General features: G+C 32.6%; 1 protein-coding gene across 2 annotated transcripts; it reads right to left on the bottom strand.

The window, feature by feature from the left end:
* Positions 1–551: 551 nt before the first annotated feature.
* LOC129946405 (annexin B11) lies at positions 552–24,033 on the bottom strand. Of its 2 annotated transcripts, XM_056056576.1 has the most exons (9): positions 23,741–24,033; positions 12,632–12,709; positions 8,067–8,699; positions 2,196–2,336; positions 1,788–2,028; positions 1,499–1,728; positions 1,229–1,438; positions 1,092–1,160; positions 552–1,032 (listed from the first exon to the last, which is right to left on the bottom strand). In XM_056056576.1, exons 2-9 carry the CDS (start codon positions 12,641–12,643, stop codon positions 967–969), a joined length of 1,602 nt encoding a protein of 533 aa, XP_055912551.1. In that variant the 5' UTR covers positions 12,644–12,709; positions 23,741–24,033; the 3' UTR covers positions 552–966. The 2 variants fall into 2 exon arrangements, with proteins under 2 accessions (XP_055912551.1, XP_055912552.1); XM_056056577.1 differs by lacking the exon at positions 8,067–8,699 and having other exon boundaries at positions 23,741–24,031.
* Positions 24,034–25,321: the final 1,288 nt, after the last annotated feature.

Genomic DNA, 25,321 nt, shown 5'->3' with positions numbered 1-25,321 from the left:
TTGCGAAAGCTTTTGAATTTAGACCCTCCAAAGGGTTGGTACTCTTTTTATAAAAGATATAAAATTGGGCTCCTCCAAGTGGAAAATACATAATTTCGATTTAATTTGTAGACATATTTGTAATTGGCTACAAAAGTTTCATCACATAACAATTTCTTAAATGATCATTTCAAAATGTATAAGATTTGGATATCCAAATATGTTTTTTTTTTATTTCGTGTTTTAAGTCTCAAAAGCAAATTTAATTTCGAAGTATTAACATAACATCCTACCTGAATGTTGTAGGTTACATTATTTTTATAGCCAACCTGAACGATATAAAAAACTAACATATTTTAAAATAAATTTTGATTCTGAAAAATGCTTTTCAAATGTAACATCATGAAAAACTTTAACAAGGACACAGATAAAAAGAAACTTACAGGAACTATCCGAAACATTAAATTAAAAAAAATCAGAGAAATTGAAAGAATTTTATAAACTAGGTTTTTCAATGTTAATTTGTATTCATCCCTTCCATTCATTTAAAATGTTTTAAATTTAAGAAAATATAACTTTTTTAGTTTTTTAAACATTTATTTTATAATTTTATTAATTAACATTAAGGTTTGCTGAATATATAGAAGCTAGTAAAAATATACATTAATTTGTTGTTTTTTGTTTCTTGTACATAATATAAAAATTGAAAAAAATTACATAAAACTACGTAATAGTAAATAGTTGTTTATTACAGGTAGAAAGTATTAAATTGTTATAACTCCAATATTTAATATTTAAACGCCTTAATAAGGTACATTAACAGGAATAGAATAGATTAACTTGACAGGAGTGAAGTAGGTATAAGAGATTCACATATTTGGCCTTTATTTATGTTATGTATTTTATAAGTAGAATTTTAAAAATTTTAAAAGAATACAAAAAGAAATGGACGATAAAAAAATACTAGAACTTATTATGATTGTTATTTTATGATGATCTTTGTTCCCCTGTCAGAGCGTACAAAGCATGTTTATAATGTCCCGATGTATCACCCTATAAATACAAAAATAATTAATTTATGTAAGTAATTTCTTTAAAATAATCCAACAAACCTTAATCCAACTTTTGAGGCTCTTTCCATATAAACCTTCGAATGCAGCCTTAATGTCTTGCATATCAATCTGAAACAAACAAAGAACACATTTTATCAGGAACTTCGAATCTCTTGGTGGTTTTTAGTTAAACTTACCTCACATCGTGTTATTATCACACGAATCAGTTGTTTATCATTAGTTCCAATACCAGCCATACTTTTATGCAAACGAGTTGCGAAGTATTCGGCTTTGTTGGTAACACACTTGTAAATTGCCAAAAGTCCATCTTGAATGTCTCCAGAGAATTCATTCTTGATTGCCTTCTCCAGAGTGTGACCTGTCATGTGCATATATTCTTGGAAGATCTTAAAAGAAATGAAAAAATTAATTAAGTTCTTAATTTGGTATAATCTCAAGACATATACCAATGCTAATTGATGATAATTCCTTTGGCACAAAATCATATTAAATGTACTCTCATCAGTGCCCACACGTAGTTCGCCAGCTTTAAGAAGCTCTCTGGCATCATTTTGTGCTGCTTCAGGATCAATTTGTCCACTTTCATCTCTGGCAGCAGTACAAAGTGACACTAAAAGTCTCTTGAAATTACCCGAAGTTTCTGACTTCAATTCAGATTCCAAATGAGCACCATACACTATTGAAAATAATTGTTTAAATTTTCTCTAAGGTCGATAAGGATTTTCTTTAACTTACTTCTTAGATATTGATTTTTGATAGTGTGAATTTCCATATTCGATAGAGTACATAGAATTTCTACAAGAACATCTTCATCGGTGCCAATGCCTTTCATGGCATCACACAATTCATGACAATAGAAATCGACAATTGGACGTAGAAGACCAACTAAAAGCTTCTGGAAATTACCACTTGTTTCTGATTTAATATCCTCAATAAGGTCCTTTCCAAAATGTGTTTTATATTGACGTTGTATTTCCTTAAAAACAAAAATGGTTATTGATTAAAGTAGGAAGTTGGAAACACTGACACAAAAAGCTTTTCAATTTAATATAATGTTTAACTCAAAGCTCTTTTTAGTTTAGACACCAACCATTTTAGTTCACAATGATGGTTTTTAATGTTTTCAAGTATTCTTTTGCTTACCTGTCTTTGGTCATTAGTCCGTCGGCAAATAATTTCAATCAAAGTATTTTCATCGGTACCAAATCCTTTCATTGCTTTTCGAAGGTCATGGGCATCCTTGACAGGATCGAAATTTTGAGCCGGATGAACAGTTGGGGTTCCCTATAGAGAAAATAAAAGAAGTCAATTAATTCGTTGTTAGAAAGAAACTTAAAGATTAACAACAAATTGAGCTTAGAACAACGATAAAACAATATTACTCAACTAGCAACAGCGTTCGGAAATTTCTAAACAATACTTAAAACCCTTTACCATGGTTAAATGATTAAAAGAAGTTGAAATACTAATAAATTCTGAAACATCAATTCGTCTAAGGTGCAACTATTTTATAAGATTGAATATTAAAAAAGTTTTGCCAAAATGACCGCAATTTCAAAAAATCCTTTTTGAAAAGTTATGAGTTTACAAAATTAAAAAAAGATCACTTTTGACATATGAATTCATTTCAAGGAAGCGCAATATGCTATAAAAATGGAAGAAATTCGAAATTCTTGCATGAAACCAGTATTACGTATCAGAATCAGAATACAAACTTTAGAAAGATGTCGGTCGGATTAGCAAAATATGAGTATTTTAAATATTTTGTTCAATTATTTCGCATTTTCTTTAGAATGTTTTAAAAAATTAAAATTACATAATTCTGACGCATTTTCTTAAATAATATCTGCTCAGAAGCTATTTCAATGTTTTTGGTATATTTTACTGATACTTGTTTGAACAACTTTAGCACATTATTGTTTGGAATGTTTACAAATGTTGTTTTTTAATTATCGATCTGATCTATGTATGCAAATAAAAGGTATAAGGAAAACTAGAACTTATGCATTAACTTGAATGTTCTGTGAGAGAAAGCAGGTAATAAATACTTATAACAAAAATAAATGCAAACTTGACGTTAAGAAATAAAATAAATTCCCCATTGGATCGATCTTATGGTTCTATGGCTTTGATACGATCACATCTTGTTTGCGTAAGAACTTAATGTGTTATTGTTAATTAACGGTACAATTTTTGTAAAAAAAAATGAAAAAAATATTAACATCATCATTGTTTTTGAGACTTGTGGTTTTCAATATGGTAATTTGACAGCTATCATTTGCTTTATGGTAATTTTTATTTGCCAAATCATAAAGATATACTCACCCCTAAGCAATGTTGGAAAACCGTGCAAATTTATTACCAAAATAATAGCTGGGTTTACATGATGTATCAATGTATTGAAAGGAAATTTTAGGTGAATAATTATCTCGCGTCACCACTCAACTTTTTTTTTGTCGTGTTATGTTAAGTCACTTGCCTGCACAGATAAGCCCGAGAGGTTTTACGCCTTGATAAAGAATTTTTATTGCATTTGAAAGTTTGGAAGCAATGTCAATCAAATGGCTATTACGGCTACGGTTGCAAACCCAATCCTTTTCAGGAAATGACCAATCCACAGTTTGTCGTCGATACCTTCACGAATTCAATCTTGTTTATACTGTAAATTTTACCGCAACAAAAACCAGCCTTTGGCTATTTTCTTTTTCCCGTTGTGGCTGCAAAATATCGGCAAAATTGATGGTAACCATGGTCTCATCAGCCACAGGTGTACCTAGCCTTTATTTTGCAAAAGCAACAAAAACAGGTGATCGAGAACGAGTTCTTTCAACAAGGTCGAAAATGCTGACAAATGAGCAGAAGAAGAGGTAATACAGACCCTTACTTTAACAACAAGAACAACTTGTATCATTTTAACGTAGATTAACTGAAATTAACATTTAATCGTTTATGTAAAAAATGGGTTTTTAAAGTCGCTTAATTTCATTTTTGGTACAAAACTCACACCTCGAATCTCGCGTGTAATATTAATAGTAATAGGAAAATGCCTTGTTTAGACTTCTTCTCGATTTTTGTTTTTCCTTGAACTTTCTCGAGAAATAAGAATAGTTGGGAAGGGGTCTGAACTCCCCATTATGTTTCGGCAAGTTTTGGAAACTCATCCAACAACTTGTCGAAACCGTGATTGTGTGTGTGAAAGTTAAGTTTCGCTGATAATCAACAACGGTGGCTTTCCTGATGAGCGTAAAGCTTTCAGGAAGCCGAGATACCATGACCGACAATCACGAAACCGGATGCTTGTGTTGGATGAATGTGTGTGTGACTGGAATGGTCGAGGGAGGAAAAAAGTAGTTTAAAAAGTAGAAAGAGGCTTTCAGGCTTACAAGCGAGCAGTGAGAATATAAGGAAAAGTTCGAGGAATTTGTAAAGGAAAAGGAAAAATCGAGGAGAAGGAAAAAGATCATGAAATCGAAGAAATTAAAGAGAAAATTGGAGATTCGTGGATAGAGGATCGAGGTGTGAGGATTTTAAGAGGAGGGAAATAGAAAAAAAAGGTAAGTAGCTTTTTTTGTTTTGTTCTTTTATTCGGTTCGCGTCCAGTGTTAAAAATCCATTTCCTTTGCTATTTGAACTTGTTGCTTTGTTTAACTTAAATTTCAATTGTATTGTAATTTGTTTAAGTTTTATTTAGAAAACATTTTGGATTTTAATCCAGGGATCTTCGATCCCACGGTTTCCCAAAGTAATAACTTTTAAATACAAAAACAAACGTTTGTTTTGCCTTTTTTCTGAATCGCTTCACTCACCACAAAGAGTTTTGGTCGTCGGTTTAGTTGTCTAGTTTTGTTTTGTTTTAATCAGTCCTATTAAATAATAATAATAAACGTTTATCGCGGTAAACAAGTGCAACAAAAAGTGTAACTTTAACAGAAGAAAAAAGTCTAATGTGGTTGAGTTTGCAGAGCGTTTTTAATAACCATTCTTGGATTTCCTGAGCTCTAAAATCAAACAAATTACTTATAAAAGTAGCCTCCTAGGTGGAAATGGACCTCATTACTGAGATTGAATGTTCAATGAAAATATCGATTCTATAATTGTGCATTTCATGGACCCAATTAATGAAGATATGACGACTTTATTGGTGATCGAACGCCTAGAGCAGCTAATTTCTATTGTTGTTATTGTCGTTCTTGTTGACATAAACTATTTCGATTCGTCACCACAATGGATTTATTTCATAAACGTTGACAATTGCAACAAGTGACAATTTGTTAATTTAAAACTTGACAATTGCCAAAATCTGTTCCATAAACAAATTGACAAATTGTGAGGATTTTAGAAAAATACCCGACAATTGTCATCTCTTCGTTTCATAAAGAAATTGTTAAGAATTTTCCACAATTAAGAGGAATTTTTCGACAATTTTGTACTGCAATTTCGTTTATGAAATGAAAAAAAAATGCAATTTACATATTTATCAGTATTTAATTGACAATTCGGACAGGAAACTCAGTTACGCTCAAGTATTGACAGTATTGATTTCGATTTATTAAATAGCCTACAAGTTAACGAAACATTCCGTATCGGAAAAAAACAGCCCCGGAATATATTTTATCAAGAATTGGTTCACGTTTACATCATCCCACAAAATTGAATTACTCTCTGGATTTTAAAACCCAGCTTCACTACATTGGCTTGGAAGTGGAACCCAGTACCATGTATAGATGCCAATGGACAGGGTGTTTCAAAAAAAAAGTTAATTCAAAAGTTTAAGTAATTAAATGGTAGAATAACTCTTGGAAGGAGAAATTTGCTGATCATAAAATAAAATTTCCGTACTACAAATTTTCAGTTTTGCAAATTTGTCATGTGTTGCTGGAATTGTAGTTGGTTTTTAATACCAAACTTGGAAAGTGAAGGTTTCAACGACAAAAGACGACGAGTATGCGGCACTACCGAGTTTCGGTCTTACAAGATCTAAAGTTGATCCTTGTATTTATGTATATGAATTTTTTTAACGAAAAATATCAGAAGTTGGAAATGAAAAAGAACTTGCGAAACAATTTTAAAATGAAAGATTTGGGAGAGACTCGTTTTTTCATGGGCATTCAAATGAAAAGGGATCGAAATAAAGTTTAATTTCATTGAATTAATAGTTATATATCAATGAAATTCTTAATCGATTTCATTGAGAAAGGAGATGTGCCCACAAAACGAAAAAAGTCTGCTGAAGTGAGAGATATACTCCATCAAGAAGCTGTGACTTGCAGCTCCCGTTTAACGTCTTGATATCAATTTTGCTGTTAGTGAAGTCAGTCGATACAACCAGGACCCACTGGACAGCAGTAAAACACACTTTTGCACTATTTAAAAGGAATAGCCTGTATGAAATTAGTTTATACCGCTCTGTAAGGTCATGTTTCCGGATTTTGTGATGCCGATTGGTCTAGTGACATATGTTGATGAGAGACGATCAGTTACCGGTTATACTTGCTCCATAATGGGACAATTTCATAAAATTCGAAAAAAAATAGCCAACAGTCGCCTTCTCGTTGTTGGCACTACCTGCAGCTGCTCAAGAAGCAACTTGGTTGAAAGGCTCACAAAGAGAGCATATTCGTTGTGCTAACAAAAGTGATATAAGCTTGGCGCCAAACAGCACATATGTTGGAAGAGCCAAACCAAACACATTGATGTTAAACATCACATTATACGAGAAAAAATTGACGAAGAAAAAAATGACAGCTGATTTGCTGACTAAGATTCTTCCTCGACTAAAGCAATTACTTGTTCTTCTACTCTTGAACTAAGCTTTGGTGTTATCAATCAAATTCAGTGAGGGTCTTAAAATAAACCTTAAGAATACAATTTTCTTCATTTTGTTTATTTGTTTGTTTATTCAAAATTATTTCCTCACTATTTTCTGAACCTTCAAACTGTTGAAGCGTGTTTCGTTCCATTTTTTAGTAGTTGTTACTCAAATCTCAAAAGATGACAGCTTAAAAACTGTGTACAAAGTTGGCGTTATTCTATTGTCCTTTTTAAATTAAATACATATCATGTTATAATTTTGTTTAGTTAAAGACAGTTTGAACTTTCTACGTTATATAGATAGAATCAAATTTGTATCTGCACGAATGATAGTGGTGAAATAAAAACTTTTCAAGTCTGTTTAAAAATGGAAGGTTTTTGATCTTAAATTTCACTATAGGAACTAATTAGAAAAAAAATATGTAACTTATCAATTTAATAAAGACTTGCACCACTCCTTCTCGTAACGATTACAAATTTTAGTTAAATGCATCGCTACAGAAAAAAAAACTTATAAGAACCTAATTTAAGAATTTGATCAATACTCTTCGTGTTTATGAACGGTCATCGCATCTTCTTATAAGACGTTTTTATTTTTGTATCATTATTTTCTCTCCAGCTGGCTGTCAATTCGAAAGAAGAAAAGAATTACTGTAATTATTTCAATTGCATGATAAAGGCAATTTTATTTTCTGTACATATTGCAACTCAAATTCAAACACAAACATCGTCGCATCATCAGTGTCAAGTATAAAAATGATGATTAAAAACGAAGAACTCAACAGACCGATGTACTTATAATGTACTGTATACGATAAATCTATTGTCCGTCAATAAAAAGCGAGACTAAAATTTTGTTTAATATAAAATTCAAAAAGAAAAACATCAAAACAGCATTTTAAGTGAGAAAATCATAGCCTTTATATCTCTACATGCAATATTTAAAACATTAAACAAAAAATGTAAATTTATACAAACAAAATGAACATATCACATACTCGTCCATTGGACATGAAACCGATTTCCTGTTTCCGGTTGTTTTGTTTTTTGTTGATTTTTTGTTTGCAAAATGTTCATAATGAAAAAAGGGCATAATAAAATGTTGTGTTAGTAATAAATAGAAATAAAATAAAAATATTTGAATGATATAGAAGAAGAAAAAATAATAATAATAATAAAATAAAAGCAATCCAAGACACAAACCTCTTTTTTGACAACACTTTGCCGATTGTTCATTTCGCCGAAACACTTGGCCAAGCTTGCTGCCGCATTATTTCCACCTGGACCAATATGTGCATGGGGTGAATGGGAGGGTTGTGCTTGATGTGTTGGATAGGGGGGTTGATTGTGGGAGCTGATTTGATGGGAAGAAGGATAGCCCTGGTATGGTGGATGCGATGGATATGGTGCAGCTGAACCAGGAGCAGCAGGAGGATATGGTGTTGAGGACGATGACGGAGTTGATGGAGGATAAGGAGTATTGATGCTGGGGGCATTTGTAGAGCTCGGGGGATAGGGTGCATGATGATGGTGTTGTTGTTGTTGTGGATTATGGGGAAACGATGAACCCGGATAGGGAGGGTAATTGGCTGCAGGAGCAGCTTGGCCATAACTTGGATAAGGAGCTGGATTACTGTTTGCTGTTTGGCTGGGATACGGATAGGTTGGACCGGTTGGATAGGGAGCATGATGTTGGGAATGTTGGGGTGAAGGGTATCCACCATGAGTTGGTGGCTGAGTTGACGGTTGTGTCCATCCAGCACCGAAGGGGGCATTGCTATTCGGTGACTGATGGTATTGGTTTTGGGGTGGAGTCGGTTGTGGTCTACCCGAGCCCTACAAATTCAATACAACAGAAGTCGATGTAAGTACATTATATTTTGTATGGTTTTAAACTGGCGACAGTTGTTTAAATTTAATATTTTATTCAATTTTGACTGTTTTGTTTTCTTTTGTTTTGTTATAACATTGTGTTACGTATGTATGTCCGTTTATTTTTAAAATGAACGAAAATATGTTTTGAACAGGATTATGTTTTGTATTCCTCGTAAATGAAAATAGGGAGTAGCAAAAAGATATGGAATGGAACTCTCAAAAACCTTGCTGCTTTTTACTCTTTTGGGGGAGACTATAACTGAACTACATGTATAACGTACATATTCGGCAGTGCAATTTATTACAAAAATCAAATATTTATAATTGAACAGCAGGGGTCTTTGAATTTAATGAGAATATAACATATTGGAGAGGTGTTTCCACTAAGGTACCTCTCCTTATCCAGACGGCAGCGGAGGAATTCCCGTGGAATCAACGGTGGCGTCTACAGTTCCAGTAAGGTTGAACTACTTAGTGAACACCTTATAGGGCTTCTTCGACTTATTCGGAGCCCAGGCCTGTAAGGACCGGTTTTATCCGGCTCACCATCTTTGGAGTTATACTTAGGATCTGGCCCTCCACGTTGGAGGTTGTGCGTCGGGGTGACTTCCTGGCCACGTAAAAGCTTTCATAGTTGCAAAGCACCAACAAGCCTCAGATACGGACGGATTTACTGTTGACAACCAACGCAGACGAATAAAGGACAACGAACTTCGGATATGCACGTGGAATGTTAGGTCCCTTAACAGACCATGTGCGGCCGAAGAATTAGCGGAGGCCCTAGAACGATATTATGCAGATATCACCGCCATCCCGGAAATACGATGGGATGGGCCAGGCAAAAATAGGATGAAAAACTGCGATATTTACTATGGTGACTGCTACCACGAAAACCAAAAGCGCTTATTTGGATGCGGATTCGTCATCGGAGCAAGACTTAGGCAAGAAGTCTTGAGCTATAGGTGCATCAATGAGCGCCTCATGACCATACGCATCAAGGCTAAATTCGGCAACATTAGCCTGATATGCGCGCACGCCCCCACAGAAGAGAAAGACGACAACACCAAAGATATGTTCTTCCACTACCACTACCTCGTTGTAGCCAAGTTAGCACTTTAAAGCGGCGCTGCATAAAAGGACGAGAGCTGCTCGTGAGCTCTATGAGCAGAAGAGGCGAGAGGAACGCCGACTTCTCAGAAGGAAAAAGAGAGGGCATGAGAAGCGTGCGGTCGAAGATGTTGAGAGGTATAAAAGCAGGAATAAGGTTCGAAAGTTTTATGAACAGGTGAAACGAAATTCACAGGTACATAAACCTAGAACCGAAGGCTGCAAAGACGAAAGTAAAAACATCATAGTGGAACCGCAGTCAATGCTGAGGATATGGAAGGACCACTTCTGCAGACTGTATAACGGCGACGACGAACTGAATTCCGCTGTCAGGCAGGATGATCCAATCAACATAGACAACGAAAGCCAACAATCCCGTCCTCCCGACTTAGAGGAAGTAAAGATTGCCATATCTAAGTTGAAGTCTAATAAAGCCACTGGGGATAAGCTGGTTAGGAGCATGCACCAACTTATCTGTAAGATATGGTCGGAAGAAAACATGCCCGATGAATGGAACCTCAGTATTGTTTGCCCGATCCTGAAAAAAGGAGACCCTCTAAACTGCACCAACTATAGAGGAATAAGTCTACTTAACATCGCCTATAAAATCTTCTCTGCCGTAATATGTGAACGTCTAAAGCCCATCGTCAACAACCACAGTTGATCAAATATTCACATTACGGCAGATCCTGGAAAAAACTCAAGAACACCAAATCGACACCCACCATCTTTTCATCGATTTCAAGGCCGCATATGACAGCGTCTACAGGGACGAGCTGTATAGAGCCATGTCTAGTTTTGGCATCCCTGCCAAACTCGTCCGTTTGTGCAGGATGACCATGGAGAATTCACGCTGCGCCAGAAAGGTTGGAAACAACTTAACAGAACCTTTTGATGTCAAAAAAGGCATTAGACAAGGTGATGCGCTGTTATGCGATTTTTTTAACATCGTGCTTGAAAGAATAGTGCAGAGCTCACACGTCAACACTAGAGGCACTATCTTTCAAAAGTCTGTCCAATTACTGGCATATGCTGATGACGTTGACATAATCGGAAGAACTCAGCGTGATGTCAATGGGGCTTTTGTGAGTATTGAGGCCGAGGCGGCAAAAATGGGTTTAACGGTTAATGAGGGCAAAACAAAGTACATGCTGTCGTTTAGAAAGGACATACAACACCGACGTTTTGGTCAAAACGTCACAATCGACAGACGTAACTTTGAGGTAGTCAAGGACTTCGTCTACCTAGGCTCCGCTGTGAACGCAGAAAACAACACCAGCGCTGAGATCAAACGCAGAATAACTCTTGCTAACCGCTGTTTCTTTGGACTAAGAAAGCAATTGAGTGGTAAAGTCCTCTCTCGAGGGACCAAAGTGTTAGTATATATGAGACCCTTATCATCCCCATCCTGCTATATGGTGCAGAAGCATGGACCATGACAAAAGCGGATGAAAGCACCTTGGGTCGCTTCGAGAGAAAAGTTCTTCGTGTGATCTACTGTCCCGTATGCATCGAAGGGGAGTGGAGGAGAAGATGGAACGACGGGCTGTACAGCGACGTAGACTTGGCCAGAAGAGTAAAAGTCCAACGACTAAGATGGCTGGGTCACGTAGAGCGCATGGAAACCAATGCTCCGGCCCGGAAAGTCTTCGAATCCGCACCCACAGGACAGCGCAGTAGATTAAGACCGCGGATCAGGTGGCGCGCACAAGTGGAAGGTGACCTCACCCAACTTGGAGCGCGATACTGGAGACATCTAGCTAGGGACCGAGCTAGATGGAGAAGTTTGTTGGGTGAGGCCCTAGTTCACACAGGACTGTAGCGCCACCTTAAGTAAGTAAGTATAACATATTGTTTCGGAATTAAAGTCACTAAAATATAAATGAATTCGAAGTCAAATAAGTCAAAAGTTTATGGTTAACCTATTAGAATAAAAATCATTATGACAAGAGTCGACGATTGAGGGTAAAATAGAAGCTTAATGACAGTGAACCGAATTGGTTCATAAACTTGACAGCTTATTATCTTTTACCTCATTATTTCCCTATTCCAAATAAAATTCTATTCACCTTATTAACTAAATTTATGATTGCAATCTTCATTATGCTTATCTTCAATGGAAACACTGTTTGATAATAATTTCAATTTATTTTGCATTTCGGAAGTACTCATTGTTCTAAGGTGAATAGAAAGCAATTGAAAGCTATAAGTTGTCATTGTAAATTCCGAAACTTGAGATAACAACAATTTAAATAATTACTGTCACTTTCATAGAATGACTAGTCTAGTGTGACTTTAATTCATAAGCTTATGCACATCTGGTTTTTTCTGAATATTGGCTGAATCATTAGTAGTTTAAGATACGTGTACCTTATGATCATTAATCTTGAGTTTCTATATTGGTGACGAGTTTTAAAGTGGTTCGTATAAGGAAGGCCACAACATACGTCAGTAATAATGAATTGAACACAAATGTTGACGTAGGTTAATAAAACTGTGACGTTAGTGTCTAATCCCATAAAGATGAGTAATATCTGTTTTGAGTTTCAATTTGCCGCATTTTTGAGGTTCATTAAAATTGTAGGCTCAAAGTAACACAATGTTTTTTTTTTTGTTTATAGTTTATTTATTTATAAAATTAATAATTTGTCCAAAATTTGGTTTGTGTACGATTTGATTTATTTAAAGAAAAAATTAATGTGTGCAATGTTAGTAAGTCATAGAAATAAAAAACAAACTTTTTGGAAGAATATTAATATAAATGCAAACAAAAATTATATACTTACGAAAGGATACATTATGATTTCTTCTGATTAAGTTGGAGTTAAAGATGTAGGCAAAAATTTAATAATCTTTATGGAGATCTGAAAATAAAATAAGGTAAAATATTTGTAAGACACATATTTACGTGAAAAGATTTATATTTTTTTTTAAGTGTGTATTTGCAAAGATTTCTGTGAGGTTGTGAGGATTTATAGTGGACTTTAAAATTTGGGAAAAAATAGCATTTATTGTAAGCATTACAAATAATAAACCATAAATGCTAATACCAATTTTTTTTTATTCAAACCATAAATAGTTTGTTTTTGAGAGTCGGCTTTAATATTAAGGCCACAGAATGTATTGTTTATTAATAAGAGCCAACAGCATATTCATAGGTCAATTTTAAAGAAAATATTACATTTTATTATTAGTAAGAACCAATGACTATAACTATTAAAATTAAAATACTGACACAATGTTAATATTTAGACACAATTTCTATTTTCGTGTCCTAATTTCCTCAAAAAATATAATAGCATTTAAAAAAAATGAGCTCCTTTATAGAAGGACAGGCCAGGAAAATAAAGACTCTATAATACGAAGGCGTAAGTAAAAACTGATTAGACATAAGCTTTGAAAAGGAAACGACTGCATTGCAGGCCAAGCAATGATGCGGAATCAGAGTCACTAGACAAAAGTTGGAGGGAGCTGAAACACATCACGATGGCGCGTAGAAGCGTAGTAGAGGACTTATGCCCCTTAAGGGGTTCCCAACGGACTTTACAGGTCTGAGGACCTACATAACTAAGTAAAAAAAAGTTTTAGTTGATTTCTAAAAGCGACTTAACAACTTTGAACTTAATTTGTAAAACCCTTCATTAATCATCAAACTCTCATTGTCAGTTTATTAAGAAGACTCAACACATTTTTTTATTTTCGACGTACGTTATCCAAATGAGCAATTTTTCAAGTCCTTATTGGAAAACCCTTTTCAAACATTTTTGACAAATTTAGATTTGATTGCAAAGATTTTTCGGTTCATATGTAGTTCAATAACTTTTCTAATTTTATAGATAAGGACTTAAAATTTAAAAGAATTTAAGTTTTGTAAAGTAGACTAGACATTTTCAAAATTATTTACTTACATAATTGACAATGCTTTTTTAAGTCAAAAGTCTGTATATATTTAATAAATTGCATAAAAATAAGTCTTTTTTGATGTTCAAAAAAATCTTTACCGAAAATGTATAGAACTAAATGAATTTTGACAAACATTTCATTCTAAAAATTAATTAAATTTTAAGAACTGTCTATTACTGCCCGATTACATTTTTCTTAGAAAAAAAATTGTTTTTTGACAAATATTTCCAAGAAAGAGGATGGGATGCCGCCCAGCCGCCCACACTGAAAACTTCTATCGAAATTCGTCAAAGTTAAGCAAAGTATTAATAATAACAATTTGTATAAGATCAAAAATTTTGCAGTGTATTTCTTTCTTTATTCATAAAATACTGGAGTCGCAAACCAAACTCAGCAGTTTCTTCAGTTTTGGATTTTTGTAAAAAAAGGTGCCAATTGAATTTTTGTAAAATATAAACTAAAAGTTAACAAAAACATTTTGCATAGGTATATGATAAAATATGTTTGGTCGAAATAAATTTTGCATTCTAGCATAGAATAAAATAATTTTGCAGTCAATATCTTTACTTATTTTCAAAGTAGTAAATTCGTGCATCACTTTTTACTTATTTTTTGTAGCATTTCTTGTAGATTTTTATAAAAAAGTGACAAATATATTAACAGTAGCATGATGGTTAGTGCGTTGGATTGTCATGCGAGAGGTCGTGGGTTCGCCTATGCCACCTAAAGTGTTTTTTCACGGGTTCTGCCTCTTGCGAGGAATTGACAAAGTGTTCAAGAGTAATTTTTGTCATGAAAAGTGGTTTTTCAAATTTGCCGTTCGGATTCGGCCTAAAACTGTTGGTCCCTTGCATCCCTGACAACAGTAAGGCTTGAAAGTTGTCAGTCACTAGGCCCTAGTTCTCAAACGGACTGTTGCCCCACCCAATTTATTTATTTTTTTATATTCATTAAAATTTTACTGTATGTTAATTTGTTTATAAAAAAAAATTAGTTTGAAAGGTATTCTTAAATCAATACGATTTTTCTAACGTTTTTAATTAATGTTAAATCTTTTTTTGTCAATTTTTGTTTGTATAATATTCGAGCTGACAAATACATATTTTTAAATTGAATAAAGTTGGTAAATTTAAAAAAAAAAACAAAGAAATATAATCGAAACCGTTATTAACTAAAACATAAAAAAAGAGGCTGGGATGCGACCCACACTGATAACTTCCTATCCCGTCTGTCGATTTGTCTTGCTTAAAAGTTTGTCTATATGTACTCTATCAATTTTTACCAAATTTGCGTATAATTTTCTGTAGATTTTATTTTTTATGAAAAAACGGACTGTTGGATTTTTATATAAAAATTACTGAATTTCGAAAACAATAGTTCTTATAAGGTAAAATTAGTTTAAAGTCAATATTTAAAATTTTTGAAGAGATATTTAAGTCGAAAATCAATTTTTACCAACTTTTATACATTTTTTTTTAGGTTTTTATTTTTTGTAAAAAAACTGTCAATTCGATGTTTCTCAAAATTTGTCTTAATGTCGAAAACAATATTTCTTATAAGCAAAAATTAGTAAAAAGCTATTATCTCAAAGTTTTTAAAAGATATATGAGTCGAAAATCATTTTTTAATAACTTTTGTTAATTTTTTTTCGGTTTTTAATTTTTTGTAAAAAAAACTGTCAATTCGATTTTTTTCAAACTTTAACTGAATGTTGACAACAACATTTTTCGAAAGATGAAAGTAAATTAAAGCCAATATCTCAAAGTTTTGAAAAGATATTTGAGTCGAAATCAATTTTTACCAACTTTTATACATTTTTTTTAGGTTTTTATTCTTTGTAAAAAAAACTATAGATTCGATTTTTCTCAACATTCAGCAAAATGTTGAAAACAATATTTCTTTTAAGATAAAATAAGCTTAAAGCCTTAATTTCAAGTTTTTGAAAAGATATTTGAATCGATATTCAATTTTTACCAACTTTGAGTAATGTTTTTTTTAGATTTTTATTTTTTATAAAAAAAAACTGTCAATTAGGTTTTTCTCAAAATTTTATCAGAAGTCAAAAACATTATTCTTTGTTGCACAAAATTGTTTTACAGATGAAATCATATTTAAGTCGTAAAATTTTGAAGGTGATACATTTTTTTTTGTTTTATTGATTTATAAAAAAAAACCGTTATATGAATGTTTTTAAAAAGATATACCTGTTTGGTATCACGTTACAATATATTATATAAAATTTAATTCAGGTTTCTAGCATTTTTGGTTCGTAAGATATTTAGGGTTAACCAAACTGCTATGGCAAGAAAACCACCCACGCAATTTTCTTGAGAGCCCTTTCTGTATCTTTCTACCTTATTATCTGTATAACAAAATTTATTTGAAGTTGATATCTCTACTGGTTCTTGAGCTATATAGGACGAAAAAAACGTCGCGAACGTACGGACGTACGAACAGACATCTTTCTAAAAATCTTCTATTTCGACTCTAGGGACCTTGAAACGTCGAGAAATGTCAAAATTTTCAATTTGACAAATCGGACCCATTACAATAACTTCCTATGGGAAAATAACAAGAGTCACGGTCTTACTATGCAGAGAACCTTGACTATTAAATGTACAATTATGGTCAAAATGGTTTTGTTACTTTCAACATATAGGAACTACATTTGTAAAAATATTTGATCTCGAGATTTTTATCAAACATTTTAAAGCAGTCGAAAAAAGTGGACTTCGGATTCTGTCCGTCTGTCCTCACTCAATTAGCCCAAACCATTAGGTTGATTGAATTCAAACTCGGAAATAAACGTTTTGAGCAGTTTAGCCTTAGGCGTTTTTTCATTCTGAAAGTCTTAAAAAACCAGTAGTCTCCATTCAACCGTTATTTTGTTTTCAAATTTTCTCAAGAACTAATGAACCGATTTTTATTTTTTTTTCTGTAGGTACACGCTTTTATACTGTGTTAATAATGATGTAGATTTATTTCTTTTTTTATTTTTAGCTCTCAAACAAAGGCCAACGGCATTCAAAAGCAAACAAAACTGTCAAAAACACATTAGCTTACATTTAACTTTTATTCGATCAAAACTAACACAAAAACTGACTTTCAACATTAATAACAAATGTTCCTATTTTTTCGTCCGTAACTGTCTAAAGTATTTGTCCAATATGTAATGCTATCTGCACTATAAATCAATGTTTTTTAAACTTTAAATTCCAAACCAAATATTGTCGCACATTGTAAATTTATCAGTCTGAAAATCAATATAATTGGTTTTTTAATATACCCGTCTAGGAACAGAACATGCCAACCAAAAAATTATTCTAGTTCAAGTGAAAGTTTTTTGCCAAACGTTTTTTTTTTCAATACCAAGCTGGGAAAGAGCTCATTCTACAAAAACACAACATGAAACTAAAATATAGAAGAAGAATATTGCAACACGCAAACTCAGTTTTATTTTCTTATACATTTCTTTATGATAGCAACGATTAAACTGCCACCTACCACAGACTGATAGTCTCATCGAAAGAGCACGTGTTTCTATCGTTTTGCACATTTCACAAATCACAAGGTGACAATAATTTCTCCTTCCTCTAGCTCTAGCTATAGCTTTACTCAAATGAAGCAGCAACAAGTTGTTGAGGCGCAGCAAAACAGACTCATACTTTTGTACGTAAAAGAAAAGCTATGGTAGTCGAATTTGAAACCTCCTAACAACAAGTTGAGGTGGATCGAGGTCGAACAATGACCAACGATAAAAATGTACTCTTTGAATACTTTGAACCTAATTTCCCCAGTGACGCCACTGGTGCCATTAAACAATATAAACAACAACAATTTGTAGACAAAGTTGTTGTACAAAGCGAGAGTATTGGAATACCGAGACGACCATTTGGCGGGCACCCAACATACAACACAAGTCGTCTTTTCGAAAAAATTAACAAGAAGAAAAAAGAACATTATTTTAATCTACATATGTACAAAATGTTTGACTATGTACCTACACAAAAGATATTATATACATAGTTATCTGTTTCTGTTTATTTTATTTGTATCTAAAAGATAGGTACAAAAATTCTTGAAAGTGATATGTTATTTAAGAGAAGACTTCGTTCTGTAGGACAGAATGTTCCATTAACAAGAAAAGACCAATATTGTAATTTAGGTTTATTTTGTTTTAAGTTTATTTATTTTTGATTCATCAGTGTTCATTGTTTACATGCAAATAGTATTTTTAAACAACTGACAATTTCAACAATATCCGAGTAATTATATTGTTTCCGAGAAGAAAATTGAAAGTACCTAGTTTTTCTGCAAAAACAGAATGATGTCATTGTTGAAAATATATTTTCATTTACCTATACTCATCAACATCACTTTCACAACATGGTTAATTTATTCCAAGTATTGTTTTCTTGAATCTATATCATTTGTATTTTTTTTACAAAAATTGGAACTACTATATGAGGGTGCTTCTTGTGTGGTAGACTTTTGTTAAAAGTTTGATCGATTTTTTCGATGAAGAAGAAGAAAGGGTATCATAGGGGATGATACTTTTGGCGCCATGAATTTGAGAGTAAATAATCAAGAAATTGCGATATGAACGAATAAATAAGTTAATCGAATAGGTCGATGGCACTTGCTAATTACAAAGTAGATGAAATATTTACTTCACATTTAAATTTTAGTATTTTGTCAGATTTTTTTGTAAAACTTACGCCTTCAAACGTCAAATTGTAAAAAGATGATTAGAGAAAACTGTCATATTTAAAAAATTTTAATAAGTTACAAGTAACAATTTATTTAAATGTTTAAAAGTTTGTTTGTATGTTTTTTTATAATGAGGTAATTTATTCCAAAGACACAATGTGAATATAATAAAAGAAAAAGTGGGTTTAAAATGAGATGTTTTTGAAACTAAGATAGTGCAGTAAAGCATTTAACATTCGTGTGGTACGGCTAACAAATAAATCTTCATGCTTGACAGAACGATTAGGCTAGGTATATGGTATACTGATGAGCCTTCTTCGAGATTCTAGTATTAATGGCTATTTGACCAGACACCAGAGAGCCCAAATGGAGGAGAACTATGATGTACAATTATCAGCAAGAACCATACGAAGGCGACTTCAAGAAAAAAAAATTGAATAGACGAATCGCTAGACGTAAGCCCAACCTGTCAAAAAAATATTGCTCGAAGAATGAGGTTTGGTAAAGAACATCTTTATAAAAGTTCAAATTTTTGGAATTTAGTCGTGTGGAGCGACGAATCCAAGTTCAACGTTTTTGGCAGTGACGGAAGACAGTATGTTAGCCATCCTCCATTGAAAGAATTTGACCGGAAATACACACAAAAAAAACTGTAAAACATGGAGGGTTTGCCGGGATGGTTTGGGGATGTTTTAGATCATCAGGAATTGGTCCATTGGTGCAAATTCATGGAAATATGACAGGAGAAATGTACAAGGACATTTTGGACAGTCATTTAAATAGAGATTATGCTGAAAATTTACCGTTAGTCTGGATATTTCAACACAACAACGACCCGAAAACATTGCTCTCTTAATCGTGTTACGTTTCTTCGTTTTAACGAAATCTTTTGGTATATAATGATGGCTTCATTGTATGACTACGAGTGTATAGTTATCAAATTCCATTTAAGGACTTTTCTCATAAAAGAAGTTTATCTTTTTGATTTGAGAACTGCTTATCTCTTGTGATATCAAGGTCCATGTTAAACTTATTAAGGAACTACCATTTTACATATCGTTACGTGTGAGTCTTTCTTGTAAAACAATACAAATCAATCCCCGTGAATATTTTTGATTACAATAACAATGTTATAATAAGGTTTATAATGTTTAAGCTGGGTAATAAACTTTCTTATTTGTGACGTAGTCAAGATGAGACTACAGATGAAATAACTGACGAGCAAAAATGCGAGACTGAGACCAATACAAAACCAAGACTGATAATTTTTCGTTTTTGACGAAATCGAGACGAGACTAGAAAAAGTTGCCTCCTACCGGAAAACCCCGTATACGAGATTAATGTACAATCAAACACTTTTATTTAACCAAGAGTACACTGTAGTACACAATAGTTTTGATAATGGTAAGCACCTTATTTTAAAGGTTAAACAAATGGTTGCCTTTGAAAAACAGAAAGTTGAAATATTTTCATACAGTTATAGTCATTTTTGGTTTTGGAGAGTCGAAATTTGTGATGCCTGGTGCCAAAATAAAGTTGACGAGTACTCGATTTTTCTAGCAACAAAAATATGAAGATTATATAGTTCTCCCGGAATCAAGGTTTTTGCATTTGACCTTTAACAGTGCCTTCCAACACCATACCTCCAAAACTCTGTAAGTTTTTACAAAATTGCAGCTGTGGACATATAATCTTACGGTTCATAATTTTTACTCAAATACCCCGTATTGTTTTATGTGGCACGAGGCAATGGCTAAGCATATGCAAAATGTAAGCGCAAACAAACAAGTAAGACATTTGATTTTCTATAGTGATTCTTGTGGTGGTCAAAATAAGAATTAATTTGTGAGTACAATGTTTTTGACATTTTTGCAAGCTAACTCCAGCATTGAGGTTATAGACCACAAATTTTAAGAGCCAGGTCACACTCATATGTAGTGTGACGTAGATCATGCACTGATAGAAAAAAAAGAAACGAACAGAATTACGGATTCATCATCCTCATGATTGGTATAATTTTGTCCGATACAACAGAACTACGTTTGGTAAAATTGAATACAAACAAGCCTTGATAAAATCAGCCTTTTTCAACCATAAATGTTGCAAAACGGGGAATCAACTCAATTAAATTGAGTGAAATTACCAAAGTTCACACAAAAAAAGCCGATTTAGCTTATTTCCGTTTATTGATCCTGCATTTCATGAATTTTATAACAACCTATAGATACGGAAATGCAACCTGTAGCTGACATACATCCTGACCTAGTAGATGTAGACGAAAATGAAGAGTTCTAAGCCTTTTCTTATTTTTAAGGTTTTTTTAAATGTATACTTTAACATATCTATGAACTTGAATTTGATTTTTTTTAATAAGTTTTATTTTGTTTTTGTTTTTGTGAATTTACATACCTCTAATCTGTTGTTTAATAATTTGTTATAATAAAAAATTATCGCTTAAATTTATTAAAAAAAAAAAAACATAATTATGATGAAAAACCGCTTATCTTATTTAAGTGAACATGAACTGAAATTTTCAGTTTGCAATAAGAGCTTAATTGACATAGGTAAGTAAGAATAAGGGCAGGAATTCATTTTGGAAAAACAACTTTATTTACTTTTCTTGCAATAAAATCGCTAATAAACAAATTTAAAAAAAGATACATTGTTTATGCGATTCCGGCTGAAGTGCTCTATCAGAATCTGTATAGGTTTTGCCCCTAAATGCCTTAATTTTTTTCCGAACTTAAAATAAAGTTTTAAAGTGCTTTTCCCAATAATTACATTTTGAAACTTAAGCGGTTTTTGCTTGTGGCCATAGATATATCGTGCAATACAGTTATAGGCGACATTGAGTTTTCGTTTTTCAGTTCGCAGCAAAACAGCAATACAGGAATTAGTAATGTTTTTGCGAGTATGATCCTAGTTCTAACGGGTGTTATCTTCTGTGTGACGTAAAGAATTCGGAGACCCCATATGTTTACACAGAATTGATTTTATGTGATTGTCCCAACTAAGCTGCTTTTTAAATATAATTCCAAGATTTGTTGCCGTGTCGACTATTTCAATAGGATTTTCATTTAGAGCAATTTGAGAGAAGGCTGATATATCCGAGCCCATTTATTTCGGACCAGTGTAAAATTCGATTGAGATTATTATTTAGTTCGCTTATTCCATTCTCTACAAGACCTAAAGGACAACTTTTCCGCAATAGGACATCATCAGCATGCATATCAATGGAGCAGTTTACAAGACATGAGGGAAGCTCATAAATTATTTATTTTCAATGTAAAATTGTTTTCCATTAACAGCTAATTCTCGATTTTACATTTCTATTTTCTTTGTATTTCCACCTGTCAATTTTAAACGCCAGTTATACCTTTAATTAGTTTTCATCATTGAAAACAAACATTGGAATTTTTTTGACAGGTCGTGTTTATAGCTATTATTAAAAATGTCTGTCATTGAAAAAAAAAAATGTGCCGTTTATAAACCGAATAATTTTAGTGACATCTGTCATTGGAATTGTGTAAAATTGGAACACAAATCAGTGGGACAATTTTGAAAATAAAAGTATCAGCTGTTCATGAAAATGAATTTCCGTCTGGAAAATAGAAAAATATGATTTTAGAGAAAAAATTAATACGCACTTACTCTGTTTTCTTAAAAAGTCAGTGTATAATTTGTATTTCTTATCAAAAGGAAACACCTTCAAATATCAATTCAAAAATATTTCCGGATCGATTTCAATGATAGCTATAACTGAACCCTTACTTTCAATGATCAACTTTTACCTCCATTGCTTGATTCTAATCAAAAAATGAAAGATATAAATCAGGAAATTTTTTGGCCAATAACAGAAATGTTTAATGAAAACTATACCCATCCTGTCGAAAAATTTCAATGATTAAAACCAATGATAGCTATAACTGGCACCTGATTATTTGTTTATTTCGTGAAACGTAATAGGTGGCGTATGTGGAATATTTTTTTAAAATAACTCTTTATAATATGCACTAATCATTAGAACTTCCTGAATCCGTAAAAAAACATTGTTCGATACATTATACGAAACTTATATATGGTAGAAGCGTTAAGCTTAAAAAACCTCTATATTCAACTTTACATAACTTTTGTAAATAAGCTTTTGAGTTAAGATAAATAAATAAATAAATTATGAATTCACAATTTCAATAAATTGTTTTATAACATAAACAATACAAAGTAAAAACTGTGCACAGGATAATCTTTCATTGAATTCATCGTGTATTGAAGATAAGACCCTGTAGATTAATTAAAAATAGAATGATTATCAAGGTTTTGGCACTGATATTTTGAAATTAATGATGAATGAAGAAAAGACATTTTTCAATATTCTCTATAACACTGTTGTATTCTAATTTAAAAAAAAATGTAGGTATAAAGAGGTTTTAATTATTTTATTTAAATTAAACACGAACTTATAAATAAAGGTTTCCTCGAAGGCATATGTTGCCAATAAATTAACGCTTAAACAGTTTAATTCATTAGTCAACACGGTTCAGTTTCAATTCATGAAGGCACACTTTGCAATTAAAAAAAAACAAAACACAAGAATAACATCTTTATGTAAATGATATAGAAATGTTCCTCTATAGGAAGTCCCATAAAAATGGGTTATACTAAGTCGGTTAAGCAAACTCACAGACCTAAACGATGGACTATGTACCAAAAAACCGGTATTTTTGACGTGAACGAAAACACGATCATATCTTTTCTTCTTACGGGAAACCAATATTTTACCCTAAAAGTTAGTTCAGAACTTTCTGAATTGATACATTGAAAAGTTTATGTTCCTAAGCCTTGCTCTTCGAAGTTTGAACCGAGTTAAAGATAAACAGCTTTTGCTGTAGTACATAGTTTCTTCATTTTCTTTCCCTCCTTTCCAGTTTTTATATCAACAAATTCAGTACATAATGTTCTTTTTATTCTTTTACGTCAACTTGAATTGAAATAAATTTTGTGCTCTCCATTTTGTTGTTTATTTTCTTACCATTTGTTATAATTTTTATAGCAGATGATAAAAAAAATTAAATTAAACTGAGTTTGAAATGGTCGGGTATGTAAGGTACAGGTCTAATGAGAAGAATGACTGTTGCTGCGTGAGCGTGAGTGTGACTCACGTCATCATTATCATTATCTGCTTCCCCATTCCCAAATTCCTGTAATTTATAAAACAGCACAAACAAATTCTTTGGAAGTTCTTAATTTATCGTAAAAACTATTTATTAAAATTGAAGACACACCTTTTTGTTAAGTGATGTTGTTGTTGTTTTTGAATTACTAGTTTATTTAAATTAAATAATACGATTAATACACACACAGAACTTTCACTTTAATTTTTCCTTCTTGCACTAGGCACTTGTTGTTGGTAGGTAAGGTAGGTGTATGGGGTTCTGTCTGATTAGAAAGCACTGAACATGCACTTGCAATGGTTTTAAAAAATTAAATTGAAAATAAAATGGAATCGGGTATGAATGTGGAATATACGGATAAAATGACGTTTCACTACGAACGGAACACAAAGACAACTGATTACTTAAAACTTGAATATGAAATAATGAAGCTGAAGCCGGTTGTTTTGTGAATAATAATGAACACTTTAAAGTTAGTCATTGTGAATTGATCACAAAAAGCTTTTTCTTACGATGTTTTATACTCATGTTACTTTTACGTTACGTTGCGGAAAAGCTCCATAGAGGAAAAGTGTTGCAAGACATTAAAACAAAAACTATAGTGTAGGTTTTTTTTTAAAGTTTTCAACATTTGACAAAGTTTCAAGGAATGCATGTCAAAATTTAAATTTAAGAGAATGAAATGAATTGTGTGTGCCCATTTTGAGAATTACAAATCTAATAGAAAAAACTGTATTGAAGTATATTTTATAAGATCAAGATAAAACCAGAGCCTAATATATCTGATAGGCAAACACGCTTCAGCTTCGGCTTCGCTTGACGTTTGCGACTTCAGCCCTGGGAATTCAATGTATGCTATCACAATGAAGCTTTGACCTGACGTTTTGTTTGACAATAGTAAGAAAAAGAACGTAATGTTACGTAATGTGACTCCAAACGGAAGCTCAACATTTGCTTTGTCTGACAGCTCAACAGCTATAAAGTCATCGTTTATTAGAAAAAGTTGAAAGGAAGGTTATTGAAATATACATAGAATAACTATACAATTTTTTCTCGAAAACGTTTAATTTTTGTAGAACTTAAAATGAGTTTCGAAGAACTCCTCATAAATTAAAGAACTCCGTAGACTGAGCTCCCGGACCCACCAAGTCTCTCAATCTGCGCATCTTCTTGCTCCATGAGCTGAACATACTCACGATATACTCTCTAAGCTACTTCCGCCATAGATTCAATTTTTTCGATTTCAAAATTCATTTTACTGAATGAAAAATCAAAACAAACTTTTATGAAAAAATAACAGCTGCTAAAAACAGAAGTGTCATTTTAGAAATGTAATATTTGAAAGGTCATTCAAAGCAATCTCGAAGCAGGACCATCGTAACGCAGACGAAGCTGAAGCGTGTTTGTGTTTCATCCATTAATTTCTTACTACTTTTTTTTAAGTCCGTTATCCAACACTCATAGTTAAAAATATATGCCCAATATCCCTGACGATGAAGTGGGACTAATATAAAATAATGAGATATGAGATGTCAACATGATTTGCCTAAAAAAAGCTAAATGTGAACACCGTCTTTTGAAAACGAAATTAAGGACTGGGTACATTAAAATAATTTTAAATATGACATCCGTAGATGAGGGAATTACATTTTTAAAATTGTTTTTAAAAAATTGATCTACTTTCGACTCAAG

This window comes from Eupeodes corollae, chromosome 2 (genome assembly GCF_945859685.1).
Source record: "Eupeodes corollae chromosome 2, idEupCoro1.1, whole genome shotgun sequence".
Taxonomy (NCBI): Eukaryota; Metazoa; Arthropoda; class Insecta; order Diptera; family Syrphidae; genus Eupeodes; species Eupeodes corollae.
This window is presented reverse-complemented; position numbering and strand designations above follow the sequence as displayed.

What these genes read in the sequence shown, in the direction of transcription:
- LOC129946405 (XM_056056576.1), bottom strand. An exon ending in GGACTAATGACCAAAGACAG is followed by an intron (nt 2,029 to 2,195) that starts GTAAGCAAAAGA and finishes TTTGTTTTTAAG; the next exon opens with GAAATACAACGTCAATATAA. An exon ending in CAAAAATCAATATCTAAGAA is followed by an intron (nt 1,729 to 1,787) that starts GTAAGTTAAAGA and finishes TATTTTCAATAG; the next exon opens with TGTATGGTGCTCATTTGGAA.